The sequence below is a fragment of the Gigantopelta aegis genome, chromosome 9 (genome assembly GCF_016097555.1).
Source record: "Gigantopelta aegis isolate Gae_Host chromosome 9, Gae_host_genome, whole genome shotgun sequence".
NCBI lineage: Eukaryota > Metazoa > Mollusca > Gastropoda > Neomphalida > Peltospiridae > Gigantopelta > Gigantopelta aegis.
In genome coordinates, this window is record NC_054707.1 from 64,505,782 (window position 1) to 64,523,631 (window position 17,850).

Below are 17,850 nucleotides of genomic sequence, written 5' to 3' on the forward strand. Positions count from 1 at the left end.
GATTTGTAATGTCAACCTTGGTGTTTCGGACACGTAGTCTTAGAGAAAACATGCTACATACATTGATTTGTAATGTCAACCTTGGTGTTTCGGACACGTAGTCTTAGAGGAAACATGCTACATACATTGATTTGTAATGTCAACCTTGGTGTTTCGGACACGTAGTCTTAGAGGAAACATGCTACATACATTGATATGTAATGTCAAACTTTGTGTTTCTGACACGTAGTCTTAGAGGAAACATGCTACATACATTTTTCCATTAGCAGCAATGGACCTTTTTATACAGACACAGCAGCACATACCACCACATTTGATATACCAATCGCTGAGCGCTAGTTGGGACGAGCACGTTTTGAAAAGAGACCGTAAGTCGGTGGTATAATTCATATTGTAAGCCTCGGCGTTTAAAACCGTTTTCGAAATTTCTTACTTTTAAACTTAATTTAGTTTTAAAATAATAATAACATCACTGGTTATAAGAAGGTGTTATGTATTTAAGAATTCAACCTTCCTCCTTTGTTCCGAGCTCTACAACAGCCTTCACGCCTAACACTTACATATTATGGTAGTTGGTATTTTGTCATACCGTTGTTTTGCAAGCTAGCCAATATACACATTTGTGTGAACAAGCTGAATTATGGTAATATCAATTAGATTCGTTATTGTCACCAACCCTACACTTTTCTACAAGCAGCCGGAAGTCCCGTCTCGTAACATAAACACGAGACCGGATGTCGACTGGGTGCGTGTTTTTCCTAATAATGGTCGGAGAATGGGACCGTAATTCTGGCGCGGATGGATACTTGATGGATCTATGTCGTGTTCCGCCATCACGTGGTATGCACGTGCACAACTCCGCCCATGTAGTGTGTGTAATACGGGGAACATGGAAAGTGTTATAACTGAAGAACCCCCAAACCTGGAAGCCATTGGCGGGCGATTTGCTCGTTATTTCACTGATCGTCGTCGCAAATAATCGCAGAAACGTTAACAGTTTCCAATTTATTGTGACCTCCAAATTGGTTTCGCACCGCTTCGTCAGTTTTCGTTGGTTTAGTTGATTGTTGTTTATTAAGGGGCAGGACACAGTCCAGTGGTAAAGCGCTCGCATGATGCGCGGTCGGTCTAGGATCGATCCTCGTTGGTGGGCCCATTGGGTATTTCTCATTTCAGTCAGTGCATCGTGTATATCAAAGGCCGTGGTTTGTGCCAGCCTGTCTGTGGGATGGGGCATTTAAAAGATCCCGTGCTACTAATGGAAAAATTAAGCGGGTTTCCTCTCTAAGACTATATATGTCAAAATTATCAAAATTGCCGATGATTAATAACTCAATGTGCTCTAGTGGTGTCGTTAAACATATCAAACTTTAACTTTGTACTTTATATTGAGTGTATCGGTTAGCAGGCCCGGTGGAATTGGTGGCGGCGTTGGGGCACAAAACATTTTTTTTGTTTGTGTGTTACTGAGTTATTATAATGGGGATAATTCGGTTTTTGTATATACATTTATTAATATGTTTGGTATGTCTGTTGAATTTGTTTTGTAGTTATATTTAAAAAATGGTTAAATTAGACACATTTATTTATAAATGTTGAGACTACAGGCTCGGATGTAGAATTTTTATTTATGTTTATTTATTTATTTATTTGTGTTACTTATTTACTTTCTTACTTACTTACTTACTGTACATAATCACTATTTTATTTATTTATTTGCAAATAATGTTATTTTATGTTCGAGGTGGTGTTGGTAAAACAAAATGCATTCCACAAACATTCCCCATGTTTATCATGTCTGGAACAGCTGTTATAGAATTTTAAAACACCTGATAACTAGGAACTTTTTTTTCCTACTACTTTCAAAGCCTTGATTAGGCGTATTCAAATATTATTCATCCTAACATATGCAACATCAGGATATATCGGGAACAGGTGTTCATTCGCTCTAATTCTCAGTACTTGGCTACTGATTAATAACACGTAGGGCAGGGGTAGGGGGTCGTCAAGTACACATGTGTTTCCCCCTCTTACGTACCTGTGTACGTGTGAATGTTACCCCTATTTTAAGAATCCACGTGACACCCGCAAGAACACACCACGTGACCCAGTCAGAAATGATGGGTGTAGTCGCCTTAACTTCCACTGTGTTGGTAGACGTAAACACAAGCGACCATCTCCGTGTTTGGACAGTCTTTAGAAAAAGCACCTGTTCAAAAGTTCACACCTGTTTGCAAACGGTGAAGAATGTGGAAAATCAAAATATTATTGGCTTGCTCTGCCGCGGTCCTGTGAGGAAAGCCGTTTGAAAAGCCGATCCTGAAAGGTGTTACGTCCGCTAATTTGTTTGCCCCGTCCACCCGAGAGCTGAAAGCACATATTTTTAAATTATCACTATTTACGGCGCCTCTATGGGGGTGTTTGCTCGTTTCATTTTAACTTTTATTTTCGTACATATATATTCAGGTAAGGTCCAAACACGCTGTTCTGGGCAGACATCTCACTCGCCTGTCTGAGCTGTTTGTGTAGGTTGGTGGGTTAACGGTTAGTGAGAGAGACGTCTGTGTAGTGTCTTTACACTGCACAGCCCATCCCATCAAGCCGGTGATGAAATCCGAACACAATATCTATAAATCTACCATCCTTACGTCCGATGGCTTGACCACTAGGCTTCCAAGGTCGTTTTTTTCCATTTCAACTTATGTTCGTGCTTATATCTAATTCAGGCTCGACCACGCTGTCCCTGGCACACGCCTCAGCTATCTGGCTGTCTGTTCAGGCAGTTGGTTAGTTGTTAGTGGTTAGTGAGAGAAGAGGGTGTGATGTTCCTTAAAACTCACTCTGGGTGGAAGCCGATACCGGGTTGCGAACCCAGTATCTACCAGCCTTATGTCCGATGGTTTAAACACGACAACACGGAGGCCGGTCGAAGGCCGGTCGTTTATTCATCTTTATATACCGCTTTTTTTTTCTTCTTGTTTTTGCACACGTAATTAAACTAATTACTATATTTAATTATCATGGAACGCAATCCGTTAGACAGAATTGTTGATTGGAATGTGGGGATAAATATTAAAATGCGCAAAGTATTTTTCACGGAGTCGGAGTATGCAGTCCCGTTAACCTTAAATGAAGCTTGTAGGCATGGCTTTGCCCAGAAAGTACATTCAGGGGGGATGACAAGCGTCTGGAACGTTCAATTCGAATAGCAGAAGGGTGCGAAATGCTATGGGCACCCTCTTGATGGACTTTCCATCACTACCCTGTGGGTCAGGGGTTCGTCTGCAGCTAGGGAGCCTGAGGATAGTGCGTAGATACCCATAAAAAACCGCTATCCTAAATCATGTTTGAAGTATGATGAAACATAACAAAGCGTGTCTTGGCTTGTGTTGTTGCATGTGAGATGCCCTCCGCGGTGCAATATCATTCACACATAGATCCCGTTACCCAGCTTTGTTCAACGCTCATGATTTATTTTCCTTCTTTCAACATCAATTTGTTCGTACTTTCCTGTCTGGCATTTTCATTGCATGCATAGACATTTGTCATGTCATGAGCTAACACGTGTGAAATTAACTTTTTTCTTTTTGTCGTTTTTCGTTTTTATATATTTTTTTCTTCTGTTTCCCATCAATCCAGTCTTTAGAATTGAGAATAATTTCCTGCCATGTTCTTGGCGAATTAACGCATTTTATTTGACCTAGATTAATGATTGCGCCTAGTAGAAAACAAAAAATGGTCTCTCTGTCTCTCTTTTTCTATCTATTGCATAACATTCACATGTACAAACACACACATGTACAGACACACACACACACACATATGCAGACGCACACGCACGCACATACACCACACACACATACACACAAACACACACACACACACAAACACACACGGGAATACGACTGTTTTTCTAACATGTATAACACATTTGTGTATGCTATATGTAAGGTGTTTTAAATGAGGAAAATCCAATATGGCCAACTTTTTAAAATGAAAATGACCAACTTCTTCTACTACTATACCGAACTAATGATCACGGTCCCTTCCAGTTCGTTATAAGAGTACTTTACTGTAATTATTCCTATGCCACCTATTGCATGAAGCGTGGCGTGATACTCACCTCGCAAGACTGTGGGTTAATTACCGTAAAGGTTTAAATCTCGACACCCGAGGTATTCACACGACGTCATCTTACCAAACACTCAGAGAATCCCATGTACGTTGTCCCTTCAAAACGTGTACACAGAATCCCATGTATTTTACCCTATAAAGGCTGTACCAACAAAACACGCTCGCCGTCTGTGTGAAAAAAATATGCAAGTTTGTAGAAGTTGGTGTTTTTTTTAATATAATTTTCTTTTTGCTAGTGCATTTACAGATTTTCTCGATTTTTATTTTCTTTGCTGTGAGTTTATTTACTTAGAAAGGAAACAAGGAAGGAAGGAATGTTTTATTTAACGACGCACTCAACACATTTTAATTACGGTGATACTGAGTTGGTTAAGCAGCACACACATATAGAGAGAGGAAACCCGCTGCAGCTACGCAATGGGCAAGGGATATTTTTTATGCAGCACCCTATAGACAGGACAGCTTAGAAAGTTTAGAAAGTCCCTGGCATCATAAATGTCCCCACCTATGCTTTAAAAATAAAGAATGATACTGGTAAAAAAACAAGTTAAATATAGAAGATGAATCTAGCGAGCTGTCACCCACCCTGATTGTTTTGGTTTTCTTGCATGGACATTATTGATTTTTTTTTTTAAAAGCTGCAATCTCGCCTCACATTAATTATCATAATTTCATTTAAACATACAAACACACCTGCAGTTTTAATGAATCGTGTGTGACAGTAACACAGATGTAATAGATAATAGAAACATTATGTTTATAGTGCGCCCCACGGGAAACACATTTTTCATACTATGGAATTTACTACAAGTTATTTATTTCTGAGCCGATTGTTTTCTAAATTACATACAAAAATGGTATATTTTTGTTATTTCCAAAACACTTTTATTTCTAATTTTACGCCAAACCAAACTGAAATTATTTTTTAAAAATAATAATATAAAAAAACAAAAACAACAACAAACAAATAACATTTTGTAATATTCCGATCAGAACAGTCCCCTTCCCCACGTGCTATATTATTGGGGGGGGGGGGGGGTCAGTTTCCGGGGACGCATGACCCGACCCCTCCCCTAAAAACACCACTAGCCAGTCTAGACCTCCTCTACACAATTTCCTGCACCCGCGCCTGTTTGACTTAATATTTCGTTTGCTGCAAATTAATTAGGCCTATATACATTGCATTATAAAGTTTTAATTTTGCTGTAATAACCGCTAAATATATATAATTTAACCTAAAAACATCTACCCAGTAACAGTAGTTGTTTTATTTACATCAAAATATTTTTATAAACATATTTATGTTAGTCTAGCATGCCGATTATTTAAGGTAGGGCCTAGATGCCTAACATGTTAAAATGAAGACATTGTTGTACACATGATTATAAGCGTAAGTGTCAGGCAAAACCAAAAACATAATATTTTTAAAATAGCCCCCCCCCCCCCCCCACACACACACACCACTTTTACCTCCCCCAAAGAAAACCCCAGTAACAACAACTCTGCCCCCAAATAAACAATAGCCTACAAAACAAGCCCCCAGACACCAGTACACACGCACAATCAAAAAAACATAACCCAAACGAAAATGCACATTTAAAAAAAATCTATATACCTGTGGCGTAGGAAGGTGGCAAAAGGGGGAGGGGGGAGGAGCATACACGCACACACACACACACATATATATATATATATCATTGTTGCTGCTACTGGATCAAGAAAGGTGATATACAATGCCTTAACAGTGGCAAACATTAATCACATTTGTATTATTTTGGGGGCTTTCTTTTGACTGCGGCGTGTTAAAACCTATTTACGAAACACCACGTGAGACGACAGACTGGCCGGACTAGCCTTGATGCATATTCATCGTTCTATAAAAATTGACATTTCTCAAAACATTAGAATGTTCCTTGACTGCTCTCTAAAACTGATAGTTTATTTGCATCGTCAGTATTCAATTAAGAATTGACCGTAATTTTTTTTGTCTGTTCATGCAAGTATGAACCCAAAAATAATTGCGGTCAAATCTTATAATTAAATGTATATGCATACTTTAACAATACGTAACTGAATTTATTTTGTTTAGCTTTAAATACACCTGTAGTATTGTTTGTGTAAACTGCACTGATACTTAATATGTCGCGTAAGAATGCGAACGTTCATTCACTAGTTTTTTAATCAGGTGATTTTTTTGTAAATGACGTCATTTCCTCTAGCTGCTGTGCAGTATACGGATCATTTAGTTATATTGGAAGGAATTATTCTATTCATGTTTAGTTTATATTTTATGAAAGTGAACGAAGAGAACGTGTCTAACATTTATGCTGTCGGTGGAACCGTTTAATTTTCGCCAACAGCTGTAGAACATCGCTTACAAGTATGTTACAGGCGTGAAGTTGACTACATGATTTCTTTGGCCAACGACCGAGTCTCATGTCATGATTAGCGAAGAGGTTTTTTTGTTGTTGTTTTTTTAAATCAATGCGTAAAGATCTACATGTCTACTCTGTTATAGCATTTTCCATTAATTTATCGTATACATTTTTTGTAGCTTTTACGTATGTTTTCTTCAAAATATCTAAATATAATTGCCAGAATAATCCGTCTTGTTGCACAAAAGTAGTGCGAGTCGGGGGGGGGGGGGGGGGGGGGGGGCGTAATAGTTTTTAGGTTCATCGAAATATAAACAAAGTAAGCACCTCTAGACCAATCAGATTGCCGTAAAGTGTATAGACGCAAAGAAAATTTTATTATTTAAATTTAACACACGTCATTATGTACGATTTGTTACCTGAGTTTATTCTACTGAAAATATGTGCATGCCTGCTGCCGAAACTGTTTTTATTACCGAGTCAGACGGAAGAAATCTTATCGTTAGGCGAGGAAGTGAATTTCTGTATCGTTAGTTTCGTTATTAACTACTGCATAGGTCGTAGTTAATAATGCAGCTAGCGGTACAGAAAATCGCAGCTAGTCATTTAGTCAAATTAATGTACACTTACGTTCGTACAAAGTGGTATATACACAAACACCTGCATATTAATTATAAATATCAAAACTTTATTAAGATGCCCTTTTAACGAGTCAATCATGAATGAGCCATTTTTCTTGGTCTCGCCAAGATGTGGTTGTAAGTATTTGTGATTAACACAAAAAATATTGTACATTTTCTTTTATTTAAAAGAAGGAGATTGCACACAATCTGACAAACAATAATACAAATAGGATACTTTATTAATGTCAAAAAATAAAAGAACAAGTCGACGACTACTCCACGATTCAGTAGTAACAAAGGACCTTTGTTGCGACTGGGGCGTAAACGCGCCGGAAGTAATTTAGTAGATGTTCGCGCCGCTTAGCGCACATGCAAATCAAGGGCAGATAAGCATGTTTCTAATAGACGCTATGGTAGATATTAAATATAAATTGCTCGCACATACGTACGTACATCCATGCATGCATACATGCCTCCATCCATCCATATATTGGTTGTCATGGTATAGTGGTCAAGTCACCAGCTCGAAGTTTAATATAAGGCTGGTATGTTGTTTTCGTCTTCAAGTTAGCAGCTGATGTGTTTGCCCAGGAAAGCGTGATTAAACTTTTATTATGAAAAGGAACGAAATTAAATTTAAATTAATGAATGTACGAAAGTATTTCTGGGTGCATATGGCTTGTCACCACTGGATGTTATCGAATAACGACAGTCACCAGATTAAGTAGTGGAGAATGGTCCAAAATGTAGATGCTTGTTTCTAGTTGTGTGTCAGGCAAAATGAGACCATGCAGATGTTTACGAATATGAATAGACACCAGATTAAGAAGGGGATATAATATATTGAGGACGATACTTTTAGTGTGTATGCAAGCTAACCTAATAAAACTTTCCACCCATCCATTTCGGTAAGGTCCTTTTATAAAAAAGTGTATCTATTTAAAAAGCTAACAGATAAAACAACAACAAACAATAACAATACCACTTCAAACAAACAAACAAAAAACATTGTGTTGAAGTGCTGCTCCAATTAATATCATAAATCATGCCATGAAAGGTTGTGTACTGACAAAATCGTATACAAAGCGTTTTAGAAAGAAACAAGAAGGTTTGAGGGTGTTGGATCACGACAGAGTGGAAGATGTATTGATCTGGCCCCGGTAGGGGGCGCTCGTACATCATCCACCCCTCAGGTGACCATCTTGTAGTACGTTATGTTAATAGCTAGCCCGGTGATGTGGATGACATGCGCACAATTGCCCCCACTGCGGGGCACCCGTTTCCCAGACGCTTGTTCCTAGTTTGTGTGCCAACCAAAATGACAATTCCATTGTTTTCGGGTACGGGGTTCTGTACACAGAGGTCAGCGGTTATGCAAATAGTCGACGTGGCAATGACATAGCCGGGTGGCGTATACAATTCGTCCGGTGACGTCTTCGCAACATTGCGTCTGGTATTCGGGCACTGTTACGCTAAACGGTTTGACCCACTGACAGATAATGTGAGACAATGTCACCACGAGTTTCGCATTTTCTCTCGGTCCAGGACATGTCTCATTTACTCATATCAGTGTGGTGTATTCTTAACGTTGACGGTGTGTGTTCCGGAGCAAAGAGCGCTCGCGAAAGGCTCCCATAATATCTTATCCAGTCAAATTAATTTACAGCAAAAGAGAGTTAGGAGAGTGACTGTGAGCGCTTTGACTCCTGAACATTCGGTGTTATTTATTTATTTTGAACCTTTCTTAAACTATTCACCGACATGTATATATACTCCCCCAAAATATAAGGTTTTTGTTTTTTTTGTTTTTTGTTTTTTTGTTTGTTTGTCAACGTGATATATATTTTAATTGCAATTGCAATGAGATCTATGTCTGTTCCTGTTCAATTTATGGTATTGACAATTTGGTGTGTTTTGACACAGGCATGTTTGTATGGTATATTATTGATATATTGTTAAAATAAGTCAACACAATTAGAAAGATGATTATGGAAAAGAATCTAAAGTCAAATAATGTTTGTGGAGTGTAGACTTGACTTGGTAATTGGCACATACGTTTATAACAAGTATTTGTTTTTGTTTTGGGTGAAATAGGTTAAGAAAATTACAGGTACATCAAATTTCCAAAAAGAAACATGTTTACAATCATTTACATTGAATGGACATAATTCAAAACTAAAATATAACATGACAAATACAATTGCTGAGAAGAGATCCTTCAATCAGGTCATCCATCCCATTCACCTGTAATGTCTTGTTTGACGAACATGGAGTTCTTTTCGATCCCACTAGAACAATACAATGCAGCAGGCATATGGTACGATTACCGTTTTGAGAGCGAAATGTGATTTCGTGTCATCAAAACTGCCAAAGTATCATTTGAGCTCTGTCTTGTACACTGGGCCTATCGGATGAGGTCAATGTACAAGACCGAGCTCAAATAGATGATTGGGATTTGTGAAACCGAGTGACAGGAGTAGCGTTCCTCCTGAAGACGAAATAGGAAGGATGGCACGTCCTGGGGGTTGGTTGTCCTACAGACGAAGTATTCTACTAATTCAATGGAGTATACCGTCACGAGCTTGTCAAACTATCATCCTTTGGACTCCGTCTGATGCGGTGTAGCGAGCGTGGTTATGCTACATTCAGCAGTAGCCATGACCCGTACAAACCTTGGGCATAATGGCACACGCTTGACTGGTGGGAGAAATTAAAATGTCAAAATAGTGGAAACAAAGATACGGAAAATTCACTGTTCAGAGACTTCACTGTAAGCGTTGTTTGTCTTCGTTGTAGGATGGAAGCGTACAGATCCGGATTTGTTTTCAGAGCTCGGCGAAGATTCGCATATAGCTTGAGTCTCGTCTCCAGGTCTTAGCTAATAGAAGTTGACGTGCGTTCGCCTTATTTACCCCTCCATCCACTCAAATTTAATCCCACAAATAGCAACGGTGAAGCCTTTTGTGATGAACTGAAGGCGTCGCTTTTGTGTGATGATGACGATGGTTGCGCATTTAGTAAGAGTTCCATCAATGTATATCAGTGTATATTAACTCTGAGTTCATAAGATGAACAAAAAATGGGTCGTCGTGTTCGAGAATGTTGGACTTTCTGGTCTATTGATCGCACAGAGAAATGCATCTCAGCAATCTGTCCTTGATGATGTTGATGATGATGATGATAATGACGACGATGATGACGATTGTGGTGATGATGATGATGATGATGATGATGGTGGTGGTTGTGGTAGTTATGATGGTGATGATAACTTATATTCGTGGTTACATCGAATTAAGATTCAGGCACGTTATCTCAGTCCCTCAGATCAATTGCATGAAATGTCGAGGCTGTTAACGAACTAGTGTGCGAGGCAATTTTTTGCTGCTACATGGACTGCTATATGTCTACAGACTGCAGCAAGGGGTCTTTTATCAGTACGTATTTTCCCCCACGGATCCAAGATTGTACTACAAGTAAATAGATGTTTGTACACCATTTGAAAATGACTTGGGGAAAAATGCTCGTCTTTAAAATGACACTTCTCATACTGACAGGTAAGCGATGCGAAACTCAACATCCATACACCCCGGACCACGGTATCCGCCACTCCCATAGTTTATTATTGCAGGCATTAATTCCTCCTATCTGTTATCTGATGGAGAGGCTTCACCATCTGCATGTAGTTGCTTCACTAAAACGTTTTTAAAATATATTTTTAAAACGCCCTAACATTCGGGTTTACAAGCGACAAACGCTTAAGTGTTAAGTCAGGCATAATATGAATATAAATTAATGACAGAAGTAGATGAGGTATGATAATACATGTCGACAAGCGGACACGATGACATCGGCCGACAAGCGCCACCCCGTGTCGACGTGTTTTCTTACTTTCCCTCTCAACGGTGCGTAGGTTATCGGTTCCGACATCCTCTTAAGTGGATTTTAGTCACAGCAGCAGCTACACAGGTGGGCCGGGCTTTCTTTATTTCCCATTAGAAACACTTGATACTGCTCCCCACACTCCGCGCTTTGCCCCTCACACACTGACCCCGTTCCCTAAGTAACGAATGACGGCTTTATGGGGCTCCCCTGGTCATCCCATTATGATGCGCCGCTCTCCGCTTACCAATTGACCGTGTCCCCATTATGTGTTAATAAGGAGCGCCCATGGTCGAGTACCTGTTGGAAATCTCAATTAGGATGCGGGTATTCTGCGGCGAGTAATAAGTGTGAAATCTAGCGTGAGTTTAACCATGCATCCGTTTGTCCCTAACGCTTTCTAAACTGGGATTGGGGTTCTTTATACGCTACACGTTAACCCGAATGCTATTTCGAGAACCAGTCAGAAGAGTTTGCGAACGATGAGCGAAAATCGAATTCCGGCGTGTTTATTGTTATTACAAAAAAAAAAAAAAAAACACAACCAAAAAGAAAAAAGAAAAGAAAAAGTGGTTATGTTAGATCCTTTGAAGACTAATCAGTCTTTGTTTTATTGTCTCTGAACTATTTACATGTAGTAATGTTAAAATTGTGGCTCTGGAAATCATTAGGCCAGTATGTTTTTAATTTTTAGGTTTACGAACAAGAACTTTTGTGCACAAAGGTAGGAGGAAGGGAAAAAAACAAAACAAAAAAACGTGTTTGGGGTGTATCAGTAGGGGTGATTTTTTCTTTCTCACTGTTACCTTACGAAATGCGCCACAATAGACTAGAATGGTAACTTTTTTTCTTCTTTAGAGCTATTTGTGGAAGTCGGCGGCAAAAAAATAAAAAATAAAAGTGAAAAATACGACTTTTTTTGTTTTTTTTATTTGAAAAAAATTTACGTCTGCGAGTTCATAAACCGAATAATAAAAACAATACTGGCCTTATTTACACAAGCAATTATGTATGCATTGTATGTAAATTGCACCTCAAACTGTAAAACCACCCAAACATTATTGATATTTGAAAGAGAGAGGGGGCAAGCTACCTAGCTAGGAGCATGCTTCCTGTAAATCCACTTTTCTATGGCTCGCGACTTGTAATATACCAAAGGCCGTTGTATGTGCTGTCCTGTCTGTAGGAAAGTGCATATAAAAGACTCCTTGCAGTTAATGGAATAATGTAGCTGGTTTCCTCTAGAATTTTGCGTCAACATTTTTAAAATGTTTGACATCCAATAGCCGATTATTAACAAATCAATGTGTTCAATTGGTGTCGTTAAATCTGATGTCACCGTAACCGACATAGCAGTAGGACCTAAAGTCAGTATGACATTTGACCTAGTCATAAATCACAGATAGACATACGACGATGAATATGAAACCTGTTACTAACCGGGCGTACGGTTCATATCTTAAACCCGCTACTGAATCCATAAACATAATTAGAATACATTTACTGCATTTCGTACTAGGTCAAGACGCCGCGCGGCCACTAATTACCGTATATGCTATGTAATAAACGCATTAATATGCGAGAATAAAGCGCGTCTGCGGAGGTCCGTGCACGAGGTTTGATCTATAAACGTCTGAGTTTTGTTGACTCTTGTAGCCATCAAGTGGGACGAGCCGCAGATGCTGTCGAATTGCTGGTTCCACGCCATGGTCTCCAGGAGACGGGGATTCTCGCCCAGCTGCAACCCGGACGGGACCTACTCGGCCAAGCAGTGTCACCTGCAGAGGTAAGCGCTTAACGACGATTGCGTGGCAGTGGTGTGTTCCCAACAGTCAAAGGAAAAGAATGTGGGTCCATGAGCCATGGCCAATTATTATTGTCAGATCCGCAGGTGCTAAATGTTTGATAACTGTAAGGGTGGGGTGGGGGAGGTCAGATTTAGAGGGTGGTCCTTAGGATGTGCACAACGGTCAAAGGAAACGAATGTTGGTCCTTGAGCCATACCCGAGTATTAATGTTAAATCCGCAGGTGCTAAATAATTGATAACTGAAGAGAGGCGGGGGGGGGGGGGGGGGGGGGGTCGGATTTAGAGGGCGGTCTTTGAGTTGTGCACAACGGTCAAAGGAAAAGAATGTAGGTCCATGAGCCATACACGAGTATTATTGTAAAAACCGCAGGTGTTAAATCTCTGATGAATGTAAGGGTAGATGGGGTCGGATTCAGAGGGTGGTCCTGGGCATATGCACACGTACTATTCATACACCTACCTTTGTTTGACACCCAATAGCCGGTGTGACGTTTTGTGCTGGGGTGTCGTCAAACATGCATTCATTCATTTATTCATTCATTCCGTCGTGCATTGCGAGTGTCCCAACTACGTACCCTATGCCTGCCTACGAGACGTTTATGGCCACAGATAACAATTATTAACGTCATATGTTTCTCTGTAGCACTAGTGTCTATAGCACGCTTATCAATATCAGCAGACCTGTGGATTTCTTATGCATATTTGCCTGCATGGGAGCAATATGTCCTGAAAAGGACAACCTCTGTTTTCCAGTTCTTTCTCCCAGGATATTGGGTTAAACAAACACGCCCACTAAACATGGCCGGAGTGCACCAATTTTGCACTAAGCGTACTATATTTGTATGGGCTGGAATTACCATCTTCAAAGAAAGAAATAAAAAATAAAAATTATTTAACGACGCACTCAACACATTTTATTTACGGTTATATGGCGTCAGACATATGATTAAGGACCACTCAGAGTTTGAGAGGAAACCCGCTGGGCTACTCTTTCCGATTAGCAGCAAGGGATATTTTATTTGCGCTTCCCACAGGCAGGATAGCACAAACCATGGCCTTTGTTGAACCAGTTATTGATCACTGGTCGGTGCAGGTGGTTTACACCTACCCATTGAGCCTTGCGGAGCACTCACTCAGGGTTTGGAATCGGTATTTGGATTAAAAATCCCATGCCTCAACTGGGATCCGAACCCATTACCTACCAACCTGTAGACCGATGGCCTGACCACGACGCCACCGAGGTCGGTCTACCATCTTCAAAGTGAACAAGTTACACATGTTTGCAAACTACATGCTATCCCCTGTCAACTTCAGTCTAATAATTGCTACCACAAAACTGTCTGTAATAAAATAATCACAAACAGCAGGCTACATGTGCGGACATAAGGCCGGATTTTGGTCAACTAAATGGAAAGATAACTGTGATATGTGGCCTTAAGATGACCGTACTGATCAGTGAGAGGCCGGCAAGTTCCCTCTGAAAATTGCACTCTCCGAGATTCTCGGATTCGCTCCTGTACGTTTCAAATGCAACCCAGATAAATTAAAAGTAGCCCACAACCACCACAAGGGCTACTAATTTCAACGAACTCCCCCACATTTAGCTTAAAGTTTGTTTTGCTTAACGACACCACTAGAGCACATTTGTTTATTAATTTATTAATCATCGGCTATTGGATGTCATACATTTGGTAACTTTAATATAGTCTTACAGAGGAAATCCACATTTTTCCATTAGTAGCAAGGGATCTTTCATATTAACCATTTCACAGACAGGATAGCACATACCATGGTCTTTGATATGTCAGTCATTGTGCACTGCCTAGAACGAGAAATAGGCCAATGGGCCCACCGACGAGGATCGATCCTAAATCGACCGCGCATCAAGTTTACACTTTACCACTGGTCTACGCCCCGCCCTACATTTAGGACAGTGTATACCAATAACCCTTTAAAGTATCAGTGGAAGCACGGGGATGGAAATGGTGAAACAAATTAATTTTAAAACCTCGACTACATATACATGTATCGTTGCGTGTGGTCACTTCATGTCAGAAAAAAGTTGTCCCCAAGACGTCCAGTAGCCAGCCATTTCGGCCATGATTTGTCGCAGGTCACGCGTGTTGGGTGAACCCAAAACATCGTGTTAGTTTTTGTTTTATGCTGTTTTCCCCTGACACGGCGGATTACTGGCGTCGCCAGTGGTCGAGACGGGTGCAGTGGCCAGTGGTCAAGCCATTGTTTAGTGGACAGCGGTCTCCACAAATCTGTTTAAATTACCTCCATTTGTGTGCTCACTTAGAGGGATGGTCCGTACACGAGCGCCACATGCATTTATTACATTGTGACTTGCATTTATTGTTCATTAATACTGTGGAGTGAAGTGTAGCTGGGTGCTTAGAATGTTCTGTTCTAGTGTGATGAGTCGCGGGGTCAATCCCTCTTAGTGGTCAGTGAGTCAGATCCTTTGGTGTTTTCCAATTCCAACCAAGTGATATTTATGTCCGATTTCCACATCCACAACAGCAAAATAGTATATCTGAAATACAAGCCATGAAGCTCTGGCTGAACTGAACAGTGCGAACGGGTTCTGTGATGAAGACTATAATCTCTTCAAAAGTCTAGTTCACCAGGTGAACACACAGCGCTACAGAGCTAACATCTAACTGATGTCGTACTCAAATTCAGTTGGCATCTGATTCAGCACATTGTTACGGACAGTTAAAATTTGTTTTTGTTTAACGACACAACTAAAAGAGCACATTGATTTATTAATCATCTGCTATTGAATGTTAAACATTTGGTAAACACGCTACATTGTTCCATTAGTAGCAAAGGACGTTTTATATGCACTATCCCACAGACAGGATATTATATACCACGGCCTTTAATATACCACTTGTGGTGCACTTGCTGGAATGAGAAATCGCCCAATCGGCCACCGACGGAGATGGATCCCAGACCGACCGCGCGTCAGGCGAGCGCTTTGCCACTGGGCTACGTCCCGCCCCACTGTCAGAGACAGGCACCTAAACTACTTGGGCAGTCTGTCCAGAACTTTGCTTAATGGTCAGGTGTTAAAGTCCGAACCAAATTGTTAACAACTACGATAAATTACTCTCCTACCTTTAATTGCTGTTACATTTCCCCCATATTTTGTCCAGACACAAGTTGTGAAAAACCCATTACAGTGACACATACTCTACATATGAGACTGTAACTATGTCACCAATATCGACTTCGCTGAAATTGCATAGGGCAAAATACATGCAGTTTTCTGCCGTCACCCATTTTACTTTTTTATGGACGACTCTTCAAGAGAGGCGAAAGCCTCCTAAGTATGTGACGTAAGTACTATGAAATCAATGCGCTCTAGTGGTATCTTTAAACAAAACAAACTTTAAAAAAATAAATAATATGACGTCATCACGTTTGCTTTTATATCATAACACGTTATAGCGTTGTTAGATTAAGTCATATCCTTTCACCCCTCTTGGAGAGTATTCCATAAAAAGGCAAAATGGCAGCCGGCACAAAATTACGTTTTTTGCCCTATGCGATTTCAGCGAAGTCGATATAGGCGACATAGTTATCATCTAGTATGTGGAATCTGTGTCATTGTAATGGTTTTTACAAGATTTCTGTCTGGACACAATGTGGGGAAAATCTAACGAAAAATAAAGGAAGGAGCAATTTATCGTAGTTGTTAACAATTTGGTTCAGACTTTAGTTACAATTGTTCGTAAGAGGGATGTCTGTATAGTGGTCTTGCACTTAGCCTACGAACTTTCCATCCACCCTGGGTGGCAGTTGGTACAGGGATACGAACCCGTGACCTACCAGTATTCAGCCCGATCATCAAAAGATTGCGCCAACGCAGCCAGTGATTGGTCATATGCAAGGTGTATCAGTAATAATGATATTGATCAAATGCGTCACGTCCTAAAAAGGCGCTACGAAAAATCATGGTGGCCAAGAAAGACCAAGTGTGAATTTTACTGGTGAGTTAATATTTTCATACACAAACAAAACCCACAAAATTCTCATTCGCAGACCAGCGGTGTGAAGCCACAAAATTTAAACTTACGACGCGGCCGCATACGGAATTCGGTATAAAACCACGCAAGGGCAAGTTTATGAGTCACACGTAGGGGTTGTCCTGTTTAGGTGAAAACTGCAATGTCCCGCCAGACCGATTATGCTGAACAAGACGGAACTGGTGCCACCTGGCGTGTGATCGCGCGGTTATCGAACCTGACTGTGAAAGTATGCATGTTAGAAGGGTTACAGACACGACTTTATGGTGCCACTAAAAAGGCGGGCTCGACCACCATCTGTGTGGAAATATTTAAATATCGCTAATGAAATGTTCTCTCAAGTCAGCGAATAATATATATAATAAAACTGCAAACTAACGGTTTTGTTTTTGGTGTTCAATCATAGATGGGTAAATAAAAACGTATACATACATTTATAATATTATTAATGTCTGTGCAGTCTCTTCGGAAAACGCATTAAGTTGTTAATAGTGGGAGCATGCTTCATTGAATTTCCTCAGCCAGTTATTGAAGACTGCTTCATCAAACGCTGTTGTGTGTGCTGCCCTGTCCTGTAAGTGGTTATACGATTATATCCAATTAAGGTTGAGGCACACTATCCTGGGCTAATACCATGGTGCATGTAATGCCATGTCTGGGTTTTTTTTTCCAACTTATATTTTCGTGCTTATATCCAATTAAGGTTGAAGCACTGTCACGGGGATCCTATAATACCCGTAACTGAATAAAACACGATTATCCAAATATCTCTTCTAACTGTATATCTTTTAGATCTCTCTGTATCGGGCAGTCTAATACACGAGTGGCTCGGCTCTAGGTATAATCAGAGATAAGATCTTATATAAATATATATATATAGCACGTTTAGTTCACTAGAAAACACAACAAAACACAATACACTTTGGAATCTGTATTAAAACTATGCTGACAAATGTACTTGCCGCAGTAGTTAATTAACAACAACAATATAATA

At 40.1% G+C, this 17,850-nt stretch overlaps 1 protein-coding gene across 1 annotated transcript in view; it reads left to right on the forward strand.

The window, feature by feature from the left end:
- Positions 1-17,850, forward strand: part of LOC121381387 (FK506-binding protein 5-like) — a 41,170-nt gene that overhangs the window by 5,920 nt on the left and 17,400 nt on the right. The window contains exon 3 of the mRNA XM_041510675.1: positions 12,668-12,797. Coding sequence (XP_041366609.1) covers positions 12,668-12,797 — 130 coding nt within the window. The remainder of the gene's footprint in view (positions 1-12,667; positions 12,798-17,850) is intronic.